This window comes from Tachyglossus aculeatus, chromosome X1 (assembly GCF_015852505.1).
Source record: "Tachyglossus aculeatus isolate mTacAcu1 chromosome X1, mTacAcu1.pri, whole genome shotgun sequence".
Taxonomy (NCBI): domain Eukaryota; kingdom Metazoa; phylum Chordata; class Mammalia; order Monotremata; family Tachyglossidae; genus Tachyglossus; species Tachyglossus aculeatus.
The window spans coordinates 80,904,976-80,932,766 of NC_052101.1; the positions used below are offsets into that span (position 1 = coordinate 80,904,976).

A 27,791-nucleotide genomic window follows, 5' to 3' on the forward strand; every position below is an offset into this window, starting at 1 on the left:
ACTTACCCAAAGTCACACAGCTGACAAGCGGCGGAGCCGGGATTTGAACCCATGACCTCTGACTCCAAAGCCCGGCCTCTTTCCACGGAGCCACGCTGCTTCCTTAGATGGTTAGCCCCCATGTGGGGAAAGGGACTGAATCTGATCTGATTATATTATATGCACCCCAGTGCTTAGCACAGTGCTTTGCACGTAGTAAACACTTACTAGTAGTAGTAAACCATTATTATTTTTATTATAATTATTAAATAGTTCCAATATCCCTTCTGTCATGGAGCTTACAAATTAAAGGGGGAGATAAGCAGATACAAATTACAAACATCAAAGAGGAATAAGAGTAAGCATAGATACAATGTTAAGATCAAAATTAGATGATTTATAAATGAATAAAACAAATCAATATGTACATGAGTATTAAAGGTGGCTGTTGAGATGACATGAGTAGGAAGGTGGAAGTTTATCAGTGGTTGGCTTTTGGAGGAGGTGACTTTATAGGAGTGCTTTGAAGATGGGAAGGATGTGGTTTGGTGGATTTGAAGGGAGAGAGAGATCCAGGTAGAGCAAAAAGCATAATCAGTGGGTTGGAGGCGGGAGAGTCAGAGGTCAGAAGGTGGGAACGCCCTAAACCCTTGCATACTCACTCCTACCTCTGCCCTTTACATACATATCTTTATTCTCTATTGCTTCCCATTACCCATCCTCTAGACTGTAAGATTGTTGTGGGCAGGGAACGTGACTGCTAATTCTGTTGTATTGTACTCTCCCAAGTGCTTAGTACAGTGTTCTGCACATAGTAAGGGCTTAATAAATGCATTTGATTGATTACTGGGAAGTTATCTTGGTGTGTGCCTCCACCACTAGATTGTAAGTTTCTTGAAGGAAGGGATCCTGTCTTCCAGCTCTATTATACTTTCCCAAGCAATCAATCAATTGTATTTATTTAGTGATTACTGTGTGCAGAGCACTGTACTAAGCACTTGGGAGAGTACAGTATAAGAGACACATTTCCTGCCCACAACGAAGCACTCAGGACAGTGGTCTGCGTAGAGTAGGCAGCCAATAAATACTCTTATTATTATTATTAATAATAATAATAATAATAATAATAATGGTATTTGTTAAGCACTTACTATGTGCCAGGCACTGTACTAAGCACTAGAGTGGATATAAATAAATTGGGTTGGACACAGTACCTGTCCCACATGGGGCTCACAGCCTCAATCCCCATTTTACAGATGGGGGAACTGAGGCACAGAGAAGTTAAATGACTTGATTGATTGTTAGCTTGGGAAGAGCAAAGAGTGCAAGTTGGGGGAGAGCAGGAGAAGAGAAGGGAGAGGAAAGACTAAGGCAGCTGGTGGCTAGCATGCCTAAGATGAAGATACTTGCTAAAGGAGAATTAAGTACTCTCTTAAAGAAGCAGCATGGGCTAGTGGAAAAAGCATGGGCCTGGAAGTCAGTGGATATGGGTTCTAATTCCAGTTCCACCACTTGTCTGTTGTCTGACCTTGGGAAAGTCAGTTAACTTCTCTGTGCTTTAGTTCCCTCATCTGTAAAATGGGGATTCAGTACTTATTCTCCCTCCTACTTAGACTGTGAGCTCCATGTGGGATCTGATTATCTCATATCTATTCCAGAGCCTGGTACAGTGCTTAGACATATAGTAAGCACTTAACAAATACCATTATTGTTATTAATGAATTGAATTGAAAAAGAGTCTAGGAACCAGTTTGAGTTTCCACTCTATTAGTTTAGAACCCTAGTGGATAGAGCATGGGCCTGGGAGTCAGAAGGACCTGGGTTCTAATCCCCGCTCTGCCACTTGTCTCCTGTGTGACCTTAGACAAGTCATTTCACTTCTCTGTGCCTGTTACTTCATCTGTAAAATGGAGATTAAGACTGAGCCTCATGTGGGACAGGGACTGTATCCGACCCGATTTGCTTGTATCCACACCAGTGCTTATTACAGTGCCTGGCACATAGTAAATGCTTAAATTTACAAGAAGCAGCCTGGCTCAGTGGAAATCAATCAATCAATCAATCGTATTTATTGAGCGCTTACTGTGTGCAGAGCACTGTACTAAGCGCTTGGGAAGTACAAGTTGGCAACATATAGAGACAGTCCCTACCCAACAGTGGGCTCACAGTCTAGAAGGGGAAGATAGAGAACAAAACAAAACATATTAACAAAATAAAATAAATAGAATAGATATGTACAAGTAAAATAAATAGAGTAATAAATACGTACAAACATATATACAGGTGCTGTGGGGAAGGGAAGGAGGTAAGGCGGGGGGATGGAGACGGGGAGGAGGGGGAGAGGAAGGAGGATGGGACCCAGGGGTGGAGTGGAGAGATTCCCCTGACCAGACCGATAATGACCATTCATATTTTTGGGAAGCACTAGAAAGGGGCCTCTCATTTTCCTTCTCTAGGCTAAATACTCCCTATGCCTTTATCCTTCTTCCCAAGACATTTCATTCTTTCCCCAGGTAGTGGGAACAGAAATTGGAAGCTGAATATGCTCCACAGCAGACGGGTATAGGATATCTTATCACTTAATCCCTTAAGGGAAGTGCTCTTTGTCGATGTAGCACTTTTCACCCCAGTCTTACATTGCTTCCTTCTCTAAAGCATCTCCGGGCTTTGGAGTCAGAGGTCATGGGTTCGAATCCCAGCTCCACCACATGTCTGCTGTGTGGCCTTGGGCAAGTCATTTAACTTCTCTGAGGCACAGTTACCTCATCTCTAAAATGGGGATTTTTGTCCCTATGTGGGACAACCTGATCACCTTGTATTCCCCCCCAGTGCTTAGAACAGTGCTTTGCACATAGTAAGTGCTTAACAAATGCCATTATTATTATTATTATCATTAAATACTACAATTATTATTATTATCATTGTTTCTTATAAAGGTAGCAAAACTAAAGTTGGGGCTTGATGATCTGTCATCGCAAGACTTGTAGTAGCACTTCTGTGATTCCACAGTGGTCTTGGATCACGTTGGTTTGGCTTTCCACACTGTCATCCTCTGAGGTAGGCAGCAGCACTATCTCCCCTTGCATTACAGGCAAGACGATCCAAACCCCATGATTTAGGTGACCTGTTAGGAGGTCTGAGAGCAATTTCGTGAGAGATCAGAAATAGAACCTAGAATCCTTCCCCACCTCTCTGACCCAGGTTTGCCCTGTGAATCATAGTGTGGTTGACAGCCTATTATTTGGGCTGTACCAAAAATGGCATGGCCAAGCTTGCTGTGTTTGGAGAGTTGGCCTTTCCCTCCAAAGATCAAGACCAGGCACTGAATCATTTAGCCAAGTTCAACTTGGGTTCCAGAATGAATTACTTAGGAGTGCACAGGGAGGGAAATTTGGAGCTGACATTAATGTTTTTGTCGTGTACGATTCAGAGGGCACTTAAGGAATGCTAAAAGAGCGGCAATTCACAAATGAGATGAGCCCAAATGTTGAATAATTATTTTTTTAATAGGTTGAATTTAGAACCCTTATCTATACGACATGAAGTATTCCTTATAATTGGAATGACAAAAAATCAACCAGTGATGGGCAGATTTATTTATTATGCTAAAGTCATAGTGAAGAGATAGGCAGTGATGGAATCTTTTGCAAAGTACAAACTCATTTAAAGGAAAAGTGGCCCCCATTAAGCTGATATTGCCAGTCAAGGCTCAGAATTTACAAATACAGTTGCAGTATTAATGGTATGTATTGGGAACATAGTGTGTGAAGAACACCATACTAGGTGCTTGGGAAGATATCAAAAAAAGTAAATCATAATCCCTACCCTCAAGGAGCTTGAAATCCAGTAGCAGAGCAGTGGGCATAATTGACCTCCATACTAGTCTTTATCTCATGTTCTCTCTGGGTATTTTTCTGAGCACTGAAATAGAGAGGTTCATCATTTGTTCATTTGCATCAAGGTTAGTGTAAAGGTGGACCATCGCACTAAGCAATGCTCTCTTGTATTTATGGCGCTTTGTACTTATACTGTAGATTCAAATCCTCCCCCCTCCCAACTGGGCCCGTTCCTTAATACACTAAACTGGGCATTTTTTTCAAAGCGTGAAGAGATGAAGCAGCATAGCGTAGTGGATAGAGCATGGGCATGGGAGCCAGAAGGACCTGGGTTCTGATTCCGCTTCCACCACTTGTCTGCTGTGTGACCTTGGGCAAGGCACTCCATTTCTCTGTGCCTCAGTTACCTCATCTGTAAAATGAGGATTGAGCCTGTGAGTCCCATGTGGGACAGGGACTATGTCCAACCCGATTTGCTTTTATCCACCCCAGCACTTAGTAAAGTGCCTGGCACATGGTAAGTGCTTAACAAATACCACAATTACCATTATTATCATTATTATTATTATAAAGCTTACAAGAAATCTGGAGAGAGGGTTTTCAGATGGAAAGGGCATAGTAATGTTTCTGAATTTGAGATGCGGTAGATTACTAATATTAATTTTGTTGGTATTATCTTTTTACCAGGCAGGGGTGTTTTTAACCCACTCAAAATGCCCCTGTTGGTGCTCGGAAAAAAAACTTGCCTAATTGACTCATTTTCTTGTTAACACCTCCCACCCTACTTTTTTCCCCCTTTGTTGAATTTCTCTGTTACTTATCTGACAGTGAAACAAGCCCTGGATTTCCTGTTCTCTGTCAACTAACAGTTGCATCAAGCTGCACTCAAGGAGGTCAGAACCTCAGCACTTTAAGAAAACACATACCTCCATGTGTTAAGGCTTTTTATATTGTTAGACTAATTAGTGTTGTACAACAAACATGTCAGCCTCGATTTGTTTATGCTGATGATTCAAAAGGATTTTCTCCCATCAGTGTTCCTGAATCAGTGGTTGCTTTTTGACCCCTCTGCAACTTTCCCCCATTGTAGGTGAAGGATGGTGCCTTTCTTTTTTCCTCTTGTTGCCTGTTTAGGTGCTGTTGAGCTCTATTTGCCATTTGTTGGGGAGGGTGTGTGTGTGTGTTGTGTGTGTGGGGTGTGTGTGTGTGTGTGTGTGTTTTGAGGGTGAGAAGAGAGAGGGCATCTAAGGGGGTGATCATTTGCCATTTTAACCGGGTCAGGAGACTGTTTGCTGCTGATGACAGATAATCTAAATTAAATTGTCTAAATATAAAATAATCATCAGAATTTCTTGAGCACTTAGTGAGTGCAGAGCATAGTATTAAGCACTTAGGAAAGCACTCTACAGGAGTGGGTCCCTATGTCTAGAAGTTGAGGATCTAATGGGGAATACAGGGAGATGCAAAATGTATATGTACAGTTGGGACAAGAGTAAAAGCAGAGATATAGCTGATAAAAACAAAAGTAAACAAAAAAATAACTAAATAAATGGAATAAGTAAACTGGAGTTTTGAAATCCTTTAAGACTTCAGAAAGTGAAATGAACCCAATCACAAAGCCTGCTATGGATGAAAAGTCATGGAAGATATGGTAGAAAGTGTTTTTATGTAAGAGAAAAGTCTCAGGACACTGGACAATTGGAAATTTTGATCTCAGTTGCTTAATATTTGATGATATGTTAGGCAATGCCTGAGGACATTGAGTGAGACATTGAGTGAGACATTGAGGTGGTAGTCCTGGGGTAGGGGAGAGAGGTTTGTTTCGAGTGGAGGAAGATACTGTGGGACAAAAAAGGCCACCAGTGTGAACTTTAATATAATAATAATGATGATGATAATAACTGTGGCATTTAAGTGCTTTAGTGTGTGCCAAGTACTATGCTAAGAACTGAGGTAGATACTGTACAATCAGATCAGACACAGTCTGTATCCTACACAGGACTCACAGGGTAAGGGTGCAGGAAAACGGGCATTTAATCTGCGTTTTGCAGATGAGAAAAATGAGGCACAGAGAATTTAAGTGGCTTGCTGAAGCCACAGAGAAGGCAAGTGGTGGAGCCAAGGTAAGAATCCAAGTCTCCTAACTCCCAGTCCTGTTCTCTTTCCACTAGACCCCCATTGCATTCATTCATTCATTCATTCAATCAGTCATATTTATTGAGCGCTTACTGTGTGCAGAGCACTGTACTAAGTGCTTGGGAAGTACAAGTTGGCAACATATAGAGACGGTCCCTACCCAACAAGGGCTCACAGTCTAGAAGGGGGAGACAGACAACAAAACAAAATATATTAACAAAATAAAATAAATAGAATAGCAAATATGTACAAGTAAAATAGAGTAATAAATCTGTACAAACATATATGCAGGTGCTGTGGGGAGGGGAAGGGGGTGGACGGGGGGGATGGGGAGGGTGAGAGGAAGGAGGGGGCTCAATTCTGGAAATGCCTCCTGGAGGAGGTGAGCTCTCAGTAGGGCTTTGAAGGGAGGAAGAGAGCTAGCGTGGTGGATGTGCAGAGGGAGGACATTCCAGGCCATGGGGAGGACGTGGGCCGGAGGTCGACGGCGGGACAGGCGAGAACGAGGCACAGTGAGGAGGTTAGCGGCAGAGGAGTGGAGGGTGCGGGCTGGGCTGTAGAAGGAAAGAAGGGAGGTGAGGTAGGAGGGTTGCGAGGTGATGGAGAGCCTTGAAGCCGAGAGTGGAGTTTTTGTCTGATGCGTAGGTTGACTGGTAGCCACTGGAGATTTTTGAGGAGGGGAGTAACATGTCCAGAGCGTTTCTGCACAAAGATGATCTGGGCAGTAACGTGAAGTATAGATTGAAGCATCTCCAAAAGGAGAAATCGCCAAAAAGGAGTGAAGTAGGATTAGCCACTGAGACTGTACCAACCCCAGACCTTTCTGTCAAAGCCTTTATTTACCCTTCTAAATTGACCTTGACTGCCCCTTAGAGCCCACACTGACTGGAAATTGACAAATGGGCTCAATCCAGCTTCTATTCAGTGAGCCAGTATACTGTAAGTTCACTGAAGGCAGGAAGTCAATCAATCAATCATATTTATTGAGCGCTTACTGTGTGCAGAGCACTGTACTAAGTGCTTGGGAAGTACAAGTTGGCAACATATAGAGACGGTCCCTACCCAACAGTGGGCTCACAGTTTAGAAGGGGGAGACAGAGAACGAAACCAAACATATTAACAAAATAAAATAAATAGAATAGATATGTACAAGTAAAATAAATAAATAGAGTAATAAATCTGTACAAACATATATACATATATACAGGTGCTGTGGGGAAGGGAAGGATGCAGATGGTCACTTGCCCAACCATTCCTAGCCCTAAGCCTAACCCTAGTTCCAAAACGGCTCTGGGCAAGCTCTGAGGAGCAGTGTGGCCCAGTGGAAAGAGAAGGGGCCTGGGATTCAGAAGACCGGGGTTATAACCCCGGATTCTGCCAAGTAATAATAATAATAACAATAATAATGGCATTTATTAAGCGCTTACCTTGTGCAAAACACCGCTGTAAGCTCTGGGGAGGCCACAAGGTGATCACGTTGCCCCACGGGGGGCTCCCAGTCCTAATCCCCATTTTCCAGATGAGGTAACTGAGGCCCAGAGAAGTGAAGGAAATGAGTCTGTTATTGCAATATTGTACTCTCCCAAGCGCTTAGTACAGTGCTCTGCACACAGATCGACTGACCGAGACTGAGGGTTGCTGCCATCCATGCACCATCAGGTTTTGGACTGTAGATAGTTATCCTGTCTCCATCAGCACTAGGGGAAGGGGCTGATTTCTGTCTCCTCCAACTCCTGGGCCAGAGCATCTCTCCCAACTGCTGTCTCAGAAGGAAATGTTTTCCAAACCCAGACCTATCCTGGGGAGGACAGATGTACAATACATACCTTTCTTTGAACTAGTTTTGCAGACAGAAATACTTCTCTTGGGGAGGCTTTTCCATAGCGGTCAAGGGGGCTCACGCTGTACTATGGTTACCATGAATGAAAAATGAAAAGCCTGGGTCCATTCTCCAGCTCCAGTTTATCCTCAATCCAACTCTCGTTTCCTAGGCAGGTCAGAGGGGATGGAAAAAGCCATTAATCAATCAGTGGTGTTTATTGAAAGCTTACTCTGTACAGATCATTGTACTAAGCACCTGAGAGACTGTAGTAGAATTACTAAACATTATCACTGCCCTCAATAAATTTACAATCTAATTGGGAAGATCGTCACTGAATTTACAGATAAGGAGAAGGAAGAAGGGGATAGGAACTATCAAATGAGTTAGTAATTAAGTAATAAAGGAATGTAAGATAGTAATTTTTGAGTGCTTACTATGTGCACAGAACTGTACTAAGCACTTGGAAGAGTACAGTACAACAGATTTAGTAGACATGTTCCCTGCCACAAGGAGCTGAGCTGATATCTAGAGGGGGAGGCAGACTCTGCACACAGTAAGCGTTGAATAAATACTATTGTGTGAATTGAATGAATTCATGTAAATACATAAATTGTGGATATGTTCATAAGTGCTCTGGGACTGAGGGTGGGGTGAATAAAGGACGCAAATCCAAATGCAAGGGTGATGCAGAAGAGGAAATGAGGGCTTAGTCAGGCAAGGCCTCTTGGAAGAGATGTGATTTTAATAAGGCTTTGAAGGTATCTGTAATTTATCATGGCTGTTACCAACAGTACCCACCAAAATCTTTTCTATATACCTATTTTGACTCTCTTGCTTCTTTCCACATATTTTAGCGTCAGTCTCTCTCACTAGATTGTAAGGTCCTTGAGTCCAGAGGTCATGTACTCTCCCAAATGCTCATTTCATTGTTCTGCACCCAGTAGGTGCTCAATAAATACTACTGATTGATTGATTGTTTGATTCGAAAGAGCACAGCTCTGTGAATCAGGAGACCTAGTTTCTAGTCTGGCCAGCTACAGATGGAACTAAGCAGCATGAGAGGCAGCATGGCATAGTGCATAGAGCACGGGCCTGGGAGTCAGAAGGTCATGGGTTTTAATCCTGACTCTGCCACTTGTCTGCTGTGGGACCTTGGGCAAGTCACTTCACTTCTCTGGGTCTCAGTTACCTCATTTGTAAAATGGGGATTGAGACTGTGAGCCCCACATGGGACAGGGCTGTGTCCAACTCGATTTGCATCCATCCCAGCACTTAGTACGGTGCCTGGCACATAGTAAGCACTTAACAAATACCATAATAATAATAATAATAATTATTATTATTATTAACTAAATGTGGGCAAAGATTGCTTGTGCACTTCATAATGTGCTCCACCCCTGCCTGTTATAGAAAAGTTCTACAAAAAAAGTAATTTGTAATTGGAATAGTTTATTTTTAATGGCATTTTTTGAATGCTTACTATGTGCTAGGCACTATGATAAGCGCTGGAGTAGATGCAAGCTAATTTGGTTGGACGCAATCCCTGTCCCTCATAGGGCTCACAGTCTTGATCCCCATTTTACAGATGAGGTAACTGAGACCCAGAGAAGTGAAGTGATTTGCCCAAGGTCACTCAACAGACAACTGGTGGAGCTGGGATTGGAACCCAGGTCCTGACTTCCAGGCCCGTGCTCTATCCATTAGGCCACGCTGCTTCTCAGTTAACATTCATTAATGTCCACAAAGTACTGAGTATATAATAAGGGCATGGTTTCTATGTCATGATGCAAACATGCTAAGAAAGTAGTACAGGCATGCCATTAATTCCGAACGACCTCAATAAGTAAAATCTGGAGATATGTCATATGCTAATTTATGATGTAGCCGAGGATTCGTAAGTACTAATAGGAATAATAATAATTGTGGTATTTGTTAAGCACTTACTATGTGCCAGGCACTGTACTAAGCGCTGGGGTGGATACAAGCAAATTGGGTTGGAAACAGTCCCTGTTCCACATGGGGCTCATAGTCTTCATCTCCATCTTCATCTCCATTCATCTCCATCGAACTGAGGCACAGAGAAGTGAAGTGACTTGCCCAAGGTCACGCAGCGGACAAGTGGCAGATCCGGGATTAGAACCCATGACCTTCTGAGTCCCAGGCCCATGCTCTATCCACTGCACCATGCTGCTTCCTCCAAGTGTCACCCAGTGTTATGTCCAATTTCTGCAGAGGAGACAATTCCCACCCCATCCATTTCTCCTCTCGCCCTGCTTTGTCACCCCAATTTGATACTCTGAACTTCTACTCTTACTGTGGGTGCCCAAGCAGACCAGTAGCAGCTGGTTTCCCTTTGTTGGAAAACAAAGGAGGGAAGTGGGGAGGGAGTGTGTGGACAACTAGGGAGCTGGGTCAGTCAGAGCTGGCAGAGATCCCCTGCCATTTCTATCCTGTTCTGATTCTGTTGTAGCCTTGGCTGAAGTGAAGAAACCCCCACTCAGCCACTCCCCTCTCCCACCTGCCCCTTCCCTTCCCCACCACTTTCCAATCCAACTGCTCCAGTGTCTCCACCCTCAGCCCCCACCCACATAGTTCCCAGCTCTGGTCTCACAGTCTAGAAGGAGGAGACAGACAACAGAACAAAACATATTAACAAACTAAAATAAATAGAATAGTAAATATGTACAAGTAAAATAGAGTAGTAAATATGTACAAACATATATACGGGTGCTATGGGGAGGGGAAGGAGGTAAGGCGGGGGGGATGGGGAGGAGGAGGAGGGGGAGAGGAAGGAGAGGGCTCAGTCTGGGAAGGCCTCCTGGAGGAGGTGACCTCTCAGTAAGGCTTTGAAGGGAAGCCCTTTCCCTTCCCCTTTCTGGCTGAGGATGGGGCTGTGACTGGGCAGTGGGCAGGATTGGAGCAGCATAAACAATCCAAAAAACTAGAGCTTGGAGGTGAGGAGACAGGGGAAACAGGGAGCAGAAAACGGGAACGAGAATAAACAAGGGGAGGGGAGCCATGGGGAGGGAATTGCATCCAGGTCTCGGTCATCATATCGATATTGGCTCTGAATTGGGACCTAACAAATTATATGTAAGTTTATGGGAAAACACACACCCCACGATACACCCATGTTTTTGAGAAACCCACAGCAACTATCGTGAGGCACATCTGTACTCAGTCTGGGGAAAATGGATTCATTCACATCCACCTACCATTAAATTTATGACGACTTGAGACAGACCTGTTGGAAAAAGTCACTGTCCGTGGTAAACTCCTTGAGGGCTGGATCCATTCTTCTCTATGTGTTATAGCCTGGACCTGGGAGTCAGAGAACCTGGGTTCTAATCCTGGTCCTGCCACATGCCTGCCTTGTGACCTTGGGCAAGTCACTTAACTTCTCTGTGCCTCAGTTTCCTCATCTGTAAAAAAAAAAACCTGGGAGTTCAGTACCTGTTCTCCCTCTTACTTAGACTGTGAGCCTCATGTGGGACAGGGACTCTGTCCAGCCTGATTATCTTGCCACACAGTAAGTGCTGAACAAGTACATTTATCATTTATTAAGCACTTACTGTGTGCAGAGAACTATACCGAGTGTGCTTGGGAGAGTTCAATAGAGTTGGTGGACACGATCCCTGTCCCCAAGGAGCTCACAGTGTAGAGGAGGAGCTGTATTACAGTCTTATTAGTTAGTATGGCTCCAGGTGCTCTTGGGGTGCTTGGTACATATTAATTGATACTCGATACATTTTATGATATTGATTGATAAAGGAGAGATTTGGGATCTTGTTCAAGAGAAAGTGGAAGGTTGTTGGGAAGAATGAGCCTGTGTGGAGGGATCCAGAAGTGGAATATAGGGATGTATATATGCCTAGATGGCAGCAAAATCTCAGAGGGGACTGGAGATACACCCAGTTCTCCTATAACACGTTAAGGAAAACTCACCTTAGTATTCACCCGTTCCGACCACATGCAGAAGCAGTTTTTTTTTACTAGATGGAACGCGGAGCCCAAATAGGTTCACAGTGTCGGAAGATCGTTCCTTAATTCCCTAAATGCAATTTATCCAAAACCCACATCGAAAACATGCATTATGACAGATTCGAGTGTACAGGGTGGAGAAACGTAAGCCAGTTGTCCTCTTACTGGCCAAGACCCTTGATTTCTCTGAACCTCCCTGTCCCTACTTATAAAGTTGTCATTTTCTTCTTGAGTTAAAATCTAATAAGAATATAAAGCACCTTGCAAGTTAAAGAGGGACTAGATAAATGCTCAAGTCTGTAGCCCAAGGTGTGTGGTTGTAGTTTCACCTTGAAATTGATGTTAGTCCTCCTTTTAGCACTCTACATATAGGTCATCAGGTGAAAACTGATTTACTAATGAAAAGGAGGGCAAGGATCATGTGTACTAATTCTGTTGTACTCTCCAAAGAGGTTAGTACAGTGTTCTGCAGTAGGTGCCCAATAAATGCTATTGATTGATTGGAAGATTGTCTGTTTTAATAGTGTGGTCCAGTGAAAAGAGCATGGGCCTGGGAGTCAGGAGCTATGTTCTATTCCCGGCACTGCCACTTGCCTGCTGGGTGACCTTGGGTAAGTCACTTTACTTCTCTGTGCCTCGGTTTCTTCATCTATAAAATGATAATTCAATGCCTGTTCTCTTTCCTACTAAGACTGTGAGTCCCACGTGGGATAGGGCCTGTATGTGACCTGATTCACTTGTATCTTCTTAGCAGAGTTATTGGCACATAGTAAGCACTAAAAATACGACAGTTATTTATTATTAGTACTGTAGTTCTGTTTCCCTTGAGATGACTCAGGTTTGAATAATATAAATGATGCTGGACATATTCACCAGGACATCCCCTATAGATAATTCAAGCCCTCGTCAACTTTGCTTTTTCAAATCCTATTGTCTGTGTTTTCCCCTTGCAGGTTCCAGTGTGTATGTTGGGTTCTGCATATCTGGGTATTTCAAGGCGAGGCGCCGCACAGAGAATCAGGACTCTTAGGGCGGTTTCCTGTGGGTTCGTATTTTCAGGAAATCCCATTTCAGCCCCATTTCCCTTTGAGTCTGATTGAACCTCAGCTTGTTGGGCCTGGGGAAGAGAAGTCATTTGCCTTTCCAAGTTTGACCCATCAACTTGCAGAGGATTTCTAAGGGCAGTCTGCCTGTACCAGCAGGGGTGTTTCCCATAGAGCACTCAGCTTGCACCAAATCAGTTGCTCTGGTAAGTTCGACTGGGCTTTGTGGTTCATGTTTCCTCCCTAGGGAGATGAGCTACATATCTGCAAGCAAAATACCACAGTGGAACAACTCTGAACCATTTGGAGGGGAGACAGCTAACCACAGGGTCTTATACCTCTAAGAAAATGAAATGTACAGTTGAAGCAAGGGTGAACGTTAGGAACACCGTGACACAAAGAGTCATACAAAATGGCCTGTGGTCTCTACCCAGTCTTAACCAGCTTCTGTTTTTGTTTCAAAAGCGTTTGAAGTAGCATCTGTTGGCCCCTATTTTCAAGGTGGTTTGACCTTCGTATTCGCCCCCTTTCTGCAAGAGCTACCCGCAGTTGGGTTGGGGTTTAGAGGAGGGGAGCATTGATGTGGTAGCTAGTCACCTGGGACGGGATTTAGGACACCCAGTTCCTTTCCGAAAGGGACCCTGGATTTCCATAAGGGAATGAGAATGTTGGGTCAATTTTGGAGTTAGATAGATATACTTTTCCTCCAAGTATTTTGCTCTACCTTGCCCTCATAAGCAACCATCATCTTATTTGTCTAGAGGAGGAATCGAGGCTACGAGATAATCAGTTGCATTGGTGAAGTCATACTCCAAGTCACTAGCAGTGTTGGAATAGAACCTCCTGGCCTTTGCTGCCTCTCCAAACTCTCAATCCCTTCAAGTTTCTCTGCCTTTTGCAGTTGGTCGGTGGCCACCTCATTGAAGAGGCCATGGCTAATAGTCATTTTCCCCAGATGTCTTTACTGTCCATTTGAAATCAGGATGCTGGGAATCCAAGTCCCTCTTCTCATGTGTTGGGTGGGATGATGGGTCAAATGAGCAATTGTTTAAAAACCATATCCAGTGTGCCTTTCTTCCAGGTCTTGCTTTATCCAGCTAACTATGCAATGACTGTTGGTGTGAAACCTATTTGACTTATTTCTACTTTTCATTTCATTGCTCTTTGTAATTAGACAGCTTGTTCTAATAAAATGATGTCTGAAAAGCAACAGCTGTGTTCGGTACATGTGCTCTGATATTTAAGGTGCTATATAAACAAACACAATGTAATCTTTTTAGCTGAAGAACATCTATTTAGGGAGAATTGCAAGCATGTGATAATGTCTTCTCTTCTTTACCCCAAAGAGTTTATTATATCTAATGATAGTGTAAGTTGTAGTAAGAAAGGAGCTGCTGCCGGATTCATTCTGTCCTATGTTGTTGTTCATAATTGTGACCTAAATTTTGTAACCCACCAGAAAGGCACTATAGTAGCACGAATGGAGTTCCTGTTTATAAGCTGCACCTGCAGTTTCTTGCAGTGCACGTTATGTACAACTAATAATTTACAATTGAGTTAAGTGACCTTGTATGGTAGTCAAGAATCCATTCTCCCTTTGATGTCTTATCACCATCCATTAGCAGTCTCATTATTAGACCTGATCTGGGACTGTACATTTATTTGAAAAAAGCAAATGTAGACCTGGTCCTTTTTCTCTAGTGTAGAGATAGTTACCATCCATTTTTGCATCCATTGCCACTAATTGGTGAAATGGGGGGATATTGAGTCTCTACAGTCCTTTTCCTTCCTTGTAATATAATACCAAGTTTCATGACCATTTAGGATAGAATCCTCCCCGCCCCTGACCCCCCCGCAATGCCCCAAATACAATAGACTGCCCAGAGCCATAGTTAGATATCTGGGGTTGGTAAAATTTGCTTGGCACATAGTGAGTGCTTAACAAATACCATTATTATTATTAAAATGGAAACAGTTGAATATTATGAGCTAGTTTTGAGGGGTGTGAAATGTAGTAGCAGCGTGGCTTAGTGGAACGAGCATGGGCTTGGGAGCAAGAGGTCGTGAGTTCTAATCCTGGCTCCGCCACTTATCAGCTGTTTGGCTTTGGGCAAGTCACTTAACTTCTCTGTGCCTCATTTACCTCATCTGCAAAATGGGGATTAAGACTGTGAGCCCCAGGTGGGACAACCTGATTACCTTGTATCTACCCCAGTGCACAGAACAGTGCTTGGCACCTAGTGAGCACTTAACAAATACCATTATACCATAACGATGGTTTTATGTACAAAGATGACAAGTGGTGGAGCCGGGTAGAACACATGACCTCCGACTCCCAAGCCCGTGCTCTTTTAAGTGAGCCATGCTGCTTCTCAACCACTGGAGATTTTTGAGGAGGGGGTGCTGACATGCCCAGAACGTTTCTGTAAACAGGTAATCTGGGCAGCAGAGTGAAGTATAGACTGAAGTGGGGAGAGACAGGAGGTTGGGAGGTCAGAAAGGAGGTAAAGCCTGATCACGTACAAACAGGGCAGGTAGAGAGCAGCCTCTTGGACAGGATTTGGGAACAACAGCTAAAAAGTGGCAAGCCAGCATGCTAGAGATATTGGGGGACACCTGTAGTTTTAGTGAAGTGTGTCCTTGAATCTTTAGGGAGGCAGTGTTTCCTCAAGATCTAACGGCTACTGGCTTCCTTCCTCTTTGCTGGGCCCCCACTTCTGCTTTTGAAAACAGAGCTACTGGAGTCAATGAATCATGCTTTGGTCATCTCTCAGTCGCTCCCTTTCCCTTCTGTCACTGTTGCTTTGGTGTGGTGACTGCTGGACCTAGTATTTAGATTACATTTTTTTTTTCAAGACTGGCAAGGCCCAGAGAAGTCAGGACAGTCATTCGAACAGAAGAATGCAGCAATACCTTAATGGGTTATACAGATGATTCATCCAGCCCACTATTCTGTCTTCACAACCCTGGCAACAGGATATTTGGAGGAACCATGTGATGGTTGCCCTCTTTGACATCCATCCTAATGTTTTAGGATGCACATTTAATGTTCCCACCTTTTCACTCTGATCTCTAATGTTCCCTCTAGTAACCCATTTTGGGCCACCAATTCTTGAGTTTATCCAAGCCTCTCAGAACTCCTGGATTCCATGTGCTTATAATAATAATAATGATGATGGTATTTGTTAAGCGCTTACTATGTGCAAAGCACTGTTCTAAGCACTGGGGAGGTTACAAGGTGATCAGGTTGTCCCACAGGGGGCTCACAGTTTTAATCCCCATTTTACAGATTAGATAACTGAGGCACAGAGAAGTTAAGTGACTTGCCCAAAGTCACACAGCTGACAGTTGGCAGAGCCGGGATTTGCACCCATGACCTCTGACTCCAAAGCCCATGCTCTTTCCACTGAGCCACGCTGCTCATGACCTAATGCCTGAAGAGGTTCTTCCTCCTGTTTGTTTTGAACCTGTTGCCCTCAACCCCAGCAGGTGTCCCCTTCTCCTGGTGTGGGATCTGGTGTCCTCACCAGTCTTGATGTTGTAGACTTCCAATCATTTCCCCTCTCAGCCTTTGTCTTTCCAGATTGAAAAGACATATTGCTTTCCGTCTCTCCTCATTTAAAAACTTCTACAGCTTCCCCCATTCTGCCAGAACGCAGGGTGAACCATGTGGGGAGGAAATGACTGTGGGCGCAGTATGCAATTTAATATTTTTCTGGTTTTCTAGAGAAAAAGGATTGAAAGGGTGTAGGCTACAAGGACTGGGATGTATGGGATCTCTTCCTGGTTTCACTGTTGAGTTGCTGTTAATGGAGACAAATGCCCTTGCCCTAATTCTCCCTCTGGCCTGGAACTCCCTCCCTTTTCATATTCAAAAGGTCATCACTCTCCCCACCTTCAAAGCCTTATTAAAATCACATTCCCTGACTAATCTCTCATTTCCCCTACTCCCTCTCCCTTCCATTGCACTTGGATTTGTACCCTCTAAGCACTGTATATTCACCCCACCCTCAGCCCCACAGCACTTGTGTACAAAGCTCTAATTTATTTTAATGTCTTTCTGCTCTTTTAGACTGTAAGCTCCTTATGGGCAAGGAATGTGTCTACCATCTCTGTTGTTGTACTTTCCCAAGTGCTTAGTACAGTGCTCTGCATACAGTAAATTCTCAACAAATACCACTGATTGAAGATTAATTGAAGACAAATCATTTTAACCTTTCTTTCCTTCAGTTTTCTCATCAGAACTGATGGGGAGTGTTATCCATGATAATGATAAACAGGGATAGCCTGGGTGACTGAAAACTAAATAGAATCCAGATATCTTATTTTAGATAATAACTTCACCCTTCTTCTCCATCCCCAATATTTTACTAAAGGAAAATGGAGTAATTTGAAATTTCCCTCCTTTCTCTTCTGTCCCACCTTCTAAGGGAAGGACTACTAAGCAAGGAAGTAGCCAAAGTGTGACCTTGGTGTGAAATCCAGTAGTTGAAAGATCCACTAATTAGGCTTTCATTTCCTGGTCTGTTCCTCTTAAGCACAGTTCTATCCTTGGCCTTCTTTGGTTACAAAGGCAGATTTCTCGGGGATCTTCCTCTGTTTCTGTCAATCAACCAGTGGATAGGGGGCTGGGGGGTGGGGGTGGGGGCAGTGATGGTGATGGGCCAAGGGGATGCTCTTTAGCATTTACAGCTTTCTCTTCATGGGGGTGTGCTGGCATGGGTGACTATGTCACCATTCAGGTCAGTCATTTCCAATGACAGTGCTAATCACATTGCATGGTGTATATTGCTGGAACTCACTCTTCTGATGGAAACATGTCCGGTCAGCCACATGGTGACTCTTACAGACTTTCCCATCCCGGAAGAAAGCTCTATTGGTAACTGAGGTGATGAAGTCTCCTGTCAAAATGATGACCCTGAGCCTCAGTCCCATCATGGAGAATTCAGGACTGAGACCTAGTGCAAAGCAATTGATGAAAGTGATAGAGGTTTGTGCAGTGTCACATGCACTCTCTCATCTCTGCCGGTCATGTTCTCGCTGGGGCACAGAGTGTAGTGAGCGAGTAAGGGGTCGGGGGTGAGATTGCTTAAGACACTAGGGGCTAGGCATGGAGGGAGGACAGTCAGAGAAATGCTTTCAGGCAATGTATTCAAGTCAGAGGCTAGAACCATTGTGTATAGATCAGCTTCTTATAATTGGACCACAAAGGACAGAAGATTTTATCTCCTTCCTGGAGGATGGAAAAAATATCAGCAGCAGACTGGCAGAAGAGGCTGCAGAGTCCCTCAAGGAGCTATTCTAAAACCTGAAGTTCTTCAGCCAGTTCTGTAGTAAGTGATTTCTCAATCATCGGTTACTTCCACAAACGGGAAAACTGAAATGCTGGGCTACAAAGAAGGTCTTGGAATCTGAGATCTCACCCAAAGAATCAAATCACTTCTGCTGCTATGGGCTGGGTTATTGGTGTTTTCCTCTGTGCTGAATGGATGCAGTTACAGAGCAGCACTGCAGGGTGAGGGGTGAACCGAGAAGCCAAATTTCTTGTTCAGCTTTGCAGCAGGAACTACAGGAGTCTTGACTTCGGCAGAATTTCTGAATTCGTGTTTTATTTTTTTGCATTTTCAAAAGCGGAAATGTGTCTCCACTAGTCAAAAATAACCGTGGTGTTGCGTTAAGAAGAAACTGAGCTGAGGTCAGGCAGGCTTCCTTTGGAGCAGTTGAGATAGGCGGAGTGGCTGAGACCTGTTTGATTATCCAGCTGCTATGGTAAGCTGCCATTTACAGTGCCCAGGTCATACTGTAGGAAATACCTACATGCTGCTGTGACCCCCACTGAAGTTCTAAACCTCATTCTCTCCTCTGAAAAGCTACCTCCAAATACAGTATGACCTCATTATAATGAACTTGAATTTTGGAGGGCCTCTGATATGGACATTCTTTGTTCAGAGGCCTTTGAGAAATATTAAATGGCACAGTCACTTGCCAAGAACAGTGGAAAATGCTCATTCCAAGTTGATTTTTATTAGTGAGGCATTTATTACAATGAGGTTTACCATAGTGCTACTACTAATGACATTTATTAAGCACTTTATATGTGCCAAAGGACTGTCCTAAACTCTGGGGTAGACAACAGAGTATTTTGGGCAGGGAGTGCTTAGAACAGTGCTCTGTACAGTCAATCAATCATATGTATTGAGCACTTATAAGTGATTGATTGATCAGATTGGACCCAGTCCCTGTTCCACGCTGGGCTTATAGTCTAAGAAATGGAGAAAGTGAGCAAGTATTTTATCCCCACTTCTTACCGATGAGGAAACTGAGGCTCAGAAAAGTTAACTGACCTTTTTTTGGTATTTGTTGAAAAAAATGATGGCATTTATTAAGCGCTTACTATGTGCAAAGCACTGTTCTAAGTGCTGGGAAGATTACAAGGTGATTAGGTTGTCCCACGGGGGGCTCACAGTCTTAATCCCCATTTTACAGATGAGGTAACTGAGGCCGAGAGAAGTGAAGTGACTTGCCCAAAGTCACATAGCTGACAATTGGCAGAGCTGGGATTTGAACCCGTGACCTCTGACTCCAAAGCCCCTGTTCTTTCCACTGAGCCACGCTGCTTCTCTAGCCACGCTGCTTCTCTTAAGTGTTTATGTGGTAGGTGCTGTTCTAAGTGCTGGGTAGATACAAGGTAATCACATTGGATGCAGTCCCTCTCCCACATGGGGCTTACAGTCTCAATCCTCATTTTGTAGGTGAGGTAACTGAGGCACAGAGAAGTGAAGTGACTCTACCAAGGTCACTTAGCAGGCAACTGGAGAAGCTGGGACCAGGTGTCCTGACTCCCAATCCTGTCCTCTTTCCACTAGGCTCTGCTGCCTTTCATCATTCCCGGCAACCAGAGTAGAAGTGTAAAAGTACTGTTCCTGAGGATTAGGATTTTCAAAATACGGATTGGACATTGGTCTGTTGGAACATAGCAATGTAGAAAGTCACACCTACATAGAGATTGACTTACTGTTGTCTGGATGCGATTTAGAGCAAAAGAAGTCCCAAAAACATTTTCAGCAGGCCTCTCTCTCGGCTAACTGTCCAGCTTCGCTCCCTTCTCCTTCTCCACCCAAGCCTCCCTTTGACCTTTTCAGTGTTACATTACACTCTTTGCCCCCTGCTGGTCAGCTGATGAAATATCATTGGACCCATGTACTTCTCAGACAAGCAGCATAGGCCAGTGGATAGAACAGGGGCCTGCGAGTCAGAAGACCTGGGTTCTAATCCTGGCTCCACCACTTAGCTGCTGAGTGACCTTGGGTAAGTCACTTAGCTTCTCTGGGCCTCAGTTTCCTCATTTGTAAAATGGGGATTAAGACTGTGAGCCCTATGTGGGGCATGGACTGTGTCCAACCTGCTTAATTTGTATCTACCCCAGTGCTGGAACATCATGCTCAGTGGAAAGAGCCCGGGCTTTGGAGTCAGAGGTCATGGGTTCAAATCTCGGCTCCGCCACTTGTCAGCTGTGTGACTTTGGGCAAGTCACTTCACTTCTCTGGGCCTCAGTTCCCTCATCTGTAAAATGGGGATTAAGACTGTGAGCCCCCCGTGGGACAACCTCATCACCTTGTAAACTCATCAGCGCTTAGACCAGTGCTTTGCACATAGTAAGTGCTTAATAAATGCCATTATTATTATTATTATTATTATTATTATTATCATAGGCACTCAACAAATATCATTTTAAAAAAACAAGCTGTGCTATACTTGACATGCTTCTGAGCAGCCACTTCCACGTTAATGAGTGCCCATGCTAATAGACACATGCCAGGAAATACCCTCGACCTACATGTATCCCATAGAAGCTAGAGCAAAGAAGAGAGCCAGGAGTTTGCTTTGTGCACCTGTGGACCTTTCTATAGTTCAAGGATGACTTTGAGCTGGTTAGGCAATTCTTTGTCTCTCAGGCTACCCAGCAGGAAGGTTAACTACTCAATAAGGTCAATGCTGTATCATATTCTGGGAAGGGAGCTAAGTTTGGTTCAAGTGTTGTAGAGATTGATGGGGCATTGCAGAACCAAGTGAGTGGGTTTGGCCGAAAATGTTGCTCCCCTGTCAGGTGGGATGAAAAGGAGAAAAAGCAATTTGATCACAAGGCTGAAACAAAGGGGGGAAAAGCAACAGACTGTGAAAGAGCAAATGGGCTTCCTTTCCGGGGCTGAGAAATTCTTGTTTTCCTTGCTCTTTCTCAGTATAGTGAGAGGATTCTGAAAATGTGGTGTTCCATCAAAAGACTAAGGGACTAGGTTGCCCTCTTTTGCAGAGAAGACATAAGGTAGTTTTTCAGAGAAAAGGTTGTACTGTGTATAAAACAAGAGTGACCTGCATGGAAGCATGTGTCTTGGCTTTGCATTCCTCCTAGTGAATGGAAATTTTGGTTATTTTCTGATTTTTGCTGTTATTGTAGGATGAAGTTAGAAGCAACAGGAGGCTGAAGCTGGCAGTGGTTGTCACTAAAGCAAAAGACTGGGACTCTGGTTCCTGTTAATAGATCCCGGAGCTATGGAAGCAGCATGGCCCAATGGAAAGAGCACTGGCCTGTGTTAGAGGACCTGGGTTCTAATCCCAGCTCTGTCATTAGCATGCTGTGTGACCTTAGGCAAGTCATTTTACTTCTCTGTACCTCAGTTTCCTTAATTGTAAAATGGGGTTTCAATACCTGTCCTACTTGGACTGTGAGCCCCATGAAGGATAGGGACTATGCTTGACATGAACTTGTATCTACCCCCCTGCTTAGAACTGTGCTTGACACATAGTAAGTGCTTAGCAAATACCATAATAATGATAATAGATCTGACATCTAGACTTAATTTGCTTACATTAATGTGCTGTGTGACTTTGGACAGCTGTTTGCTCTTTGTGTGCCTCAGCTTCCCTCAACACTTGCAAACATGATACCCATTTCCTAATTTCCTGCTTATGATCAGCAAGACACTTTGCAAGTCCAAGGCAAAAAGGGCTGTCGATATGCCTAACAGTATAGAATATACATAGTTCCTGTAGAGAAAAATGCAGATATAGTATCACAAAATTCCTCTAAAACAGCCACTTGGGACCAATATCATTTCAAGGTATTTTCAACCTAGAAAAACCCAGGGATATTTAAAGTATGAGTATGCTCAGGGGTGACCTTGGAAAATAAAGGAAAACTGTAAATTTTCTAGCAGAACTATAAAGTACCGTGTACTGCAGTCTAAGTCATGTTTTGGCTGAAAGTTGGACACAAGCTTAAGTTGTTTGAAATTTTGCTGGTCACTGGGCAACATGTACTTGTAGTCTACCTCTTTTCCTATTGCCATTCCTCCCCACTGCCTTTACAGAAGTTTGTGTATCTGAGATCACTGTTCATGTGTTTGAGAAGGTACTGTTCCTTGAAGACTGGGGCTGTAAAAACCCTCATCCTCATTGTAAATTTTAAAATACAGCTGTGCCTTTCTATTGTCTTCCTTGATTGCTAATATTATTTAGGGGTGTGTGTGTGTGTGTGTGTGTGTGTGCGCGCACGCGCGTATGTATGGGCGTACATTTGTACACATAACATTTTTATTCTAAGTGCAATTTATCCACGGGTGTGGGATTAGCCATAAAGGCCAACCCAGGACCAACAGTCCCATCCACACCGTGCACAGCCAAAGACAACCCTGTGTTGTGCTGATGAATTTGCTGTTTGCAGCTTCTAGTGCATGTTTTCATAGTTGCCTCTTGGTTGAATGATCCTCTTGAAGCTTCTGCTCGCAAAGAGCCCCATCTTCTTTGATTGCGGCAAGTTAAGCTGATCTGTCTGCCTCGCCCAACATTCAGATGTTACGCTGTGTTGTCTGAATCTGTACAGCTCTTCTTGACAGCCTTAAACCATTTCCTCTGTCTCCTTATTTTCTATTGCCCCATCTCAGCTCCCTTCGTGCAGTTTGTTTGGATCTCGTATTGTCGTCGATTCTTCAAATGTGTCCTCTGTTGAAGTGGACATTAGTCTGACTGTGTTCCAGCTCTAGTGTCATCCAACCTTCTGTTTGGTTGTGAGACCTGGACCCATCACATGCCAGATCTGGCTTCTTGAGTAGTTCCCTCAGCATCACCTGTGTACCGTGCTCACCAGCAAGGGGGACAACAAGACTCAATTGTAGCATGAGTACACAAAATGAAGTTGGGCAGCAGGATTCTGTTTAGCTGTGGGTGGCAAATGAGATGTGACCTAAATGTCCATGTTCTGAGAGCTCTTGTCCTGTGTTGGTAGCTTATGTAGCCACCTTCCCTGCAAGAGGCTCAAAGAAACCTGAGCCAAGTACAATTTGTCAACTGCAGAGGCAACAAGCAGGACAGTGAGAAACTTGGAGGAAGAACAGATCCACCCTCCTTGGTCACAAGGCACACAAGCTATTCCAGATGTTCCCAGCTTCCCTGAGAACTAAAAACTTGGTGGCAGCACATCTTTGCTCTCTTGCCTCATAACAAAGCCAAAGAAAAACAATTCCTCCATACTGGAAGAAAGCACACATTCAGGATTCTCAGAGGAAGTGAAAAATAATAAAATCATAAAAGTACAGCAGGACCTTGCTTTCTATGGCTCCTGAAACTCCAGATCCCATCCTGGTAGGGACTGGAATTGGAGCCACAGGGGCTTCTGGGACCTGCACCTCTTCTGAAAGTGTCCTTGCCACCTTGGAGGTGGCATGGGCATGGTAGAGTGCTGCCAGGTGCCAAGATAGGCAGCACAGGTTTTCAGATGCTTGAAAATCCCATATGGTCATTTGTCCTTAAGTTACCCGGAATTGATGCATCAGGAATTCTGGAGTGCCCAGCCTTGACCTGTATTCCTCCATCACTGTTCCCTGCCTGCAACCACAGGAGAGCTCTTGGGACTTAGGGAGCTGCACCAGGAACTCGGGTAACCTCCAGCTTTCTCCCTCACAGGAAGCAGTGACATCTCAGGGGGCCAGCGCTAAGCCTGCTCCTACTCCAAGGTCGCCTGCTGTTCGTGGAGGTAGCAGGGGCAGGAGAAAAGGCTTGTGGAGGGAGAGGCGGGTTATGCGGGAAGTGCCTGGATTGCCAGTGTAGATTCCTTGCTCCCGAGAACTTCCATAAAAACTAAGGATCCAGAAGGTCCAGTTTTCTGTTTTTCCAGGTTGGGCACAGTTCCTAGTTTTCCAGAGGATTGAAATCCCATTGTAGTTGTCACTGCCAATGCCAGATGGTCTCACTAGAAGCCCTAAGCCTGGGATTCAAGGGAATGTGGTTTTAAAAGTGTTGTTGATAGTGGTTGGCAGGGTAGAGAAGAGGGAAGTTGGACTCCAGAGCACTACTTTCACCCAAACCACTAGACCCTCCCCAAGTCATGCATAGCTGAAGGAGTAGTACTACCCATCAGTCACTGCTGTCATTATTTTCCTTCTGCAGATCACTGGAGATCAGAATGCTATTTGAAAAGGTCCCTTAAGTTCATGGCGGGGTGCAAGGCACTGTAACAGGAAATAAACCAGATGGAAGCAGCCCCCCCCACCCCTCCCTCTCAAAGCATTTACCCAGCTTCCAAGTCCCATAGGCTTAAGGGATTGATTCTCACACCAAGTCGAAGCTGTAGTAGTTAACCTACTTCTGCCGTCCCTAGGTACTATCTCACTCTCCATCCTTATCAGAGATAAGGGGGTGCTGGATGCCCACAGTTTTCAGCTGTTTAGTTGGGGTGAATGTAGAGACTTAGGCACACTCATATGGAACCTAATCCCCTCCTGTAGTAAATTTGTCAAATTTAATCCAGCAGCATAAGGAATTTTTTCTGGCCTTTTTTTGTTGTGTTTTTGTTTTTTGTTTTTATAGAATCTGGGATCCATGATGCTTTGTGGGCCATTGTTTCTCATTTTCCTTTTTTTAAATTAGTCTGGGCCACTTAATGGCTGAGGCTTGTATAGGCAAAATAAATGTTTTTTTTTAAATTAGAAAAATCCACATTTCTCAGTGGCACAAACATTTTCAGCCTTGTCTTCAACTAAACAAGAGGGAAGTTTGCAGCTAGTGCTTTTTGTTGCAGGTTAGCAAGGAATGTCAGAAGCTAATTCAGATGAGACTCTGAGGCTATTTTTTTTTCCCTGTGAGATTGTGTCCTCAAACAGGACTTCTAATTGTCCTAGGACCATACCTGATTGACAGCTGCTGCCTAGGGGAGCTGATTTCTTGCTCTTTTCTGCTAAGGATATGTAAGGTTTTGCAGTTTCTATGTTTGATTTGTGCAGCAGTACCATATGGGAACAAGAGAAACCCTTGGGGAAGCATTGTGTTGTTAAACAGAAAACATCTCTGGACATAGCCCCATTGTTTGAGACCAGAGGAAAGAGCAGAAGCCACAGCAGCAGCTTTAGTAACCTGCTTCAGCCTCCTGTGTTGCCTATTCTCTCCCAGTTGGAGGAGGTGGGAGCAAAGCCGCTCCCATTCCTACCCCACCCAGCCTTTCTTGGGCTCCAGGTACCCAGCGTGGCAGTGGGGTAAGTGGACAGGGATGGAAAAGGCTCAGTGGGATCAAGAAGCCTGAAATTCAGCTTGCCACCCTGGCAGACCATGCTTACACCAAGGTTCCTGAAGCAGACTGAGGTGGAGTTAGTAGTGACGGCTGCCAAACACAATACTTTTGTCTGCATGGAGCAACCCTTGCTAATGTTAGCTTGGTGTTGATGGGTAGGCTCGTCTTTGGCAGATTTGGGACAAAGTCTAATTTTTCCACTGGAAAGATTCTTTCAAAAACTATTCATGCTTCATGCAAACTCAGCCAATATGTTTCCTTATTGCTTAGAAATTGCTTAACAGAAAGACCAGACTGGTAGTGATTGTGTTTTTGTCTTTAGGTTCAGTCTTGGGTTTTTAAATCACCAACTTGCTAACCCAGGGAGCTTTGGAGGGTTTTTGGTCAGGAGATGGAGTATTTCAGGGGCACCAGAAGTTCTCTCTGTTAATGCTGCTTCATTTGGTCACTACTCTAATGCTTTTCAACCCTTTCTTTATTTTTTGAGAGTAGCCTGCAGATTGCATTAGGACTTGCCCTATGCCCTTGGAAGCCCTCCAGTGAGAGTGAGGGAAGGAAACAAGGCAGATAGCAAACTTTCAAAATAAATGCTTCTTTATATTTGAAGAGAGCCAGCAGTTATGTAAAGCAAGCAAGGCCATCAGCCCGGCCACATCCTCCCTTAATAAAGCGAACACCATAGTATTTTATTTAAAGGGCTTTCAGGAAGTATTACCTGGGGTACTGTGAAGTACCCCAAGTATCACCGGTTGAAAGCACAGCACTAGCATTGATATCCCCCTCCTTTCTACTTGGAGGAGAAGCTAAATGAATACTTAGGGATTCCTGAACTCAGAGGGCCAAAATGGGGGTCAGTCTCTACTGCTTTTGGTTGCACTCTGGAGTTCAGCCCTATCCCTCAGAATTGAGAAACATGTGTAGACTGCCTGAAATGGGGGATGGCTACCACAGATTGGAAATCAGCTGTACCTGCTGAGAGAGGGGTGAGACAATGAGAGACAGGCTAGTGCCCAACCCCACTGCAGTGACTTGGTGAGGAGTCTATCAGTCACCAGGTCTGGTTCCCACACAAATCCAAACTTTCCGGTTTCATCAGGGTCTTGCTCTGCCTCCCGAGACTGCTGGGCTGAGTTTAGGCAGAAAGAGGTGAATTGAGGTTCTGCTTCTCCCTCACCACCCAAGTAAGAGCGATGGTGCCTCAACTTGGGACAGGGACAATAGCGCCTCTCATTTTTGGCGCAGCATTGTTTTTTGCTTAATCTTGGACTCATTCTCTGGTAATTTAGCTTTGCTGTTCCCCCAGCGCCACATCCTACCTCTGCATCCCATTCACAAAACAGCCTTGCAGGCAGCAGCCCTATTGTTGCATATGTTTTAACATACGCACTTGTCTCAGTGGGTGTTCCGAGCATCTGCCGCAAGGCAACCCATCGTCTTGGCAGCCGCTCGGGCTGTGAACTCTTTGTCCTCCCCGTTAGGTCCCCTTACCTTCCTGCATGCCAAACTGGCAGAGAGCTGACATGTCTCCGAGGCTGGGCCAAGCTCTTGGTGCCACTGGTCCTCCCACCTCTTTGGCAACTGGGGCTCCCATGCCAGTGGGCAGCTGAGGCAGTGGTGAATAGGTCGCCCTGTTCCCTGGGAGCTGCATTCAGTGGTGGAGAGGCGTTCTCTGGCTCTGCAGGAGGCAGCATTTGTCTCCTCTGAATCAGGCACTGTGATGGATGTGGCATGGAAGCAGAGAATTTCTAATGAAACGTCCATTCCCCTTTGTGCCTCTGAGAGACCGGCCTGCATAAAACAGGCCAACAGGCTTCTGGGGACCAGCTCTCTCAGCTCAGTAGACAAGCAGGATGCCCATCCAGATTCAGTCCTGGGCCAGGGATGGCTTCTCTTTTGAATTGAGCCCTCCCTAATTAACCCTGCTGAAACTCATGTGGCAGAAAACAAAGTCGCTGCCTTCAGCCCTCAGACAGCTGTCTGTTCTCCCCTTTCAAGTCAGGAGTCACAAAAGCAGGGAGAGTGATCCAGTGTCTGTTTTTCAATATTCCAGCTGTGTTGGTGTAGAAGAGGAGGAGGCACCAGATATTGACATTTATCATTGTCCAAACTGCGAGAAAACTCACGGAAAGTCTACCTGTAAGTACACCCCCCTGTTATCTCTTTGCCTATCTTAAGTAGATTGTTTAATTGTAAAACCCCCATAATTAAAGCAGTTTTCTCTAATTTAAGATTCTAGCAAGGTTCTTGGCAAACCAGTACTTCAGTTCATCCAGTGACTGCATGCACATTTATGCCGTTTCTACAGAATATAATTTCTGTGCGGTTCTAATCCCATCGTACTGAGGGGCCTGATCTTTGAGCAACTGTGTGAGCTCTGGCCGTTCTGGCTCAGTATGCAGACTTTCCCAAATGTTAAAGGGTTAAGACTCTAGAAC

At 44.4% G+C, this 27,791-nt stretch overlaps 1 protein-coding gene across 2 annotated transcripts in view; it reads left to right on the top strand.

Moving 5' to 3' along the window:
* The window catches only part of PHF2 (PHD finger protein 2), a 202,311-nt gene that overhangs the window by 81,581 nt on the left and 92,939 nt on the right, over positions 1–27,791 (top strand). For both annotated transcript variants that reach the window (XM_038772093.1, XM_038772094.1), the window contains exon 2: positions 27,407–27,492. In XM_038772093.1, coding sequence (XP_038628021.1) covers positions 27,407–27,492 — 86 coding nt within the window. The remainder of the gene's footprint in view (positions 1–27,406; positions 27,493–27,791) is intronic.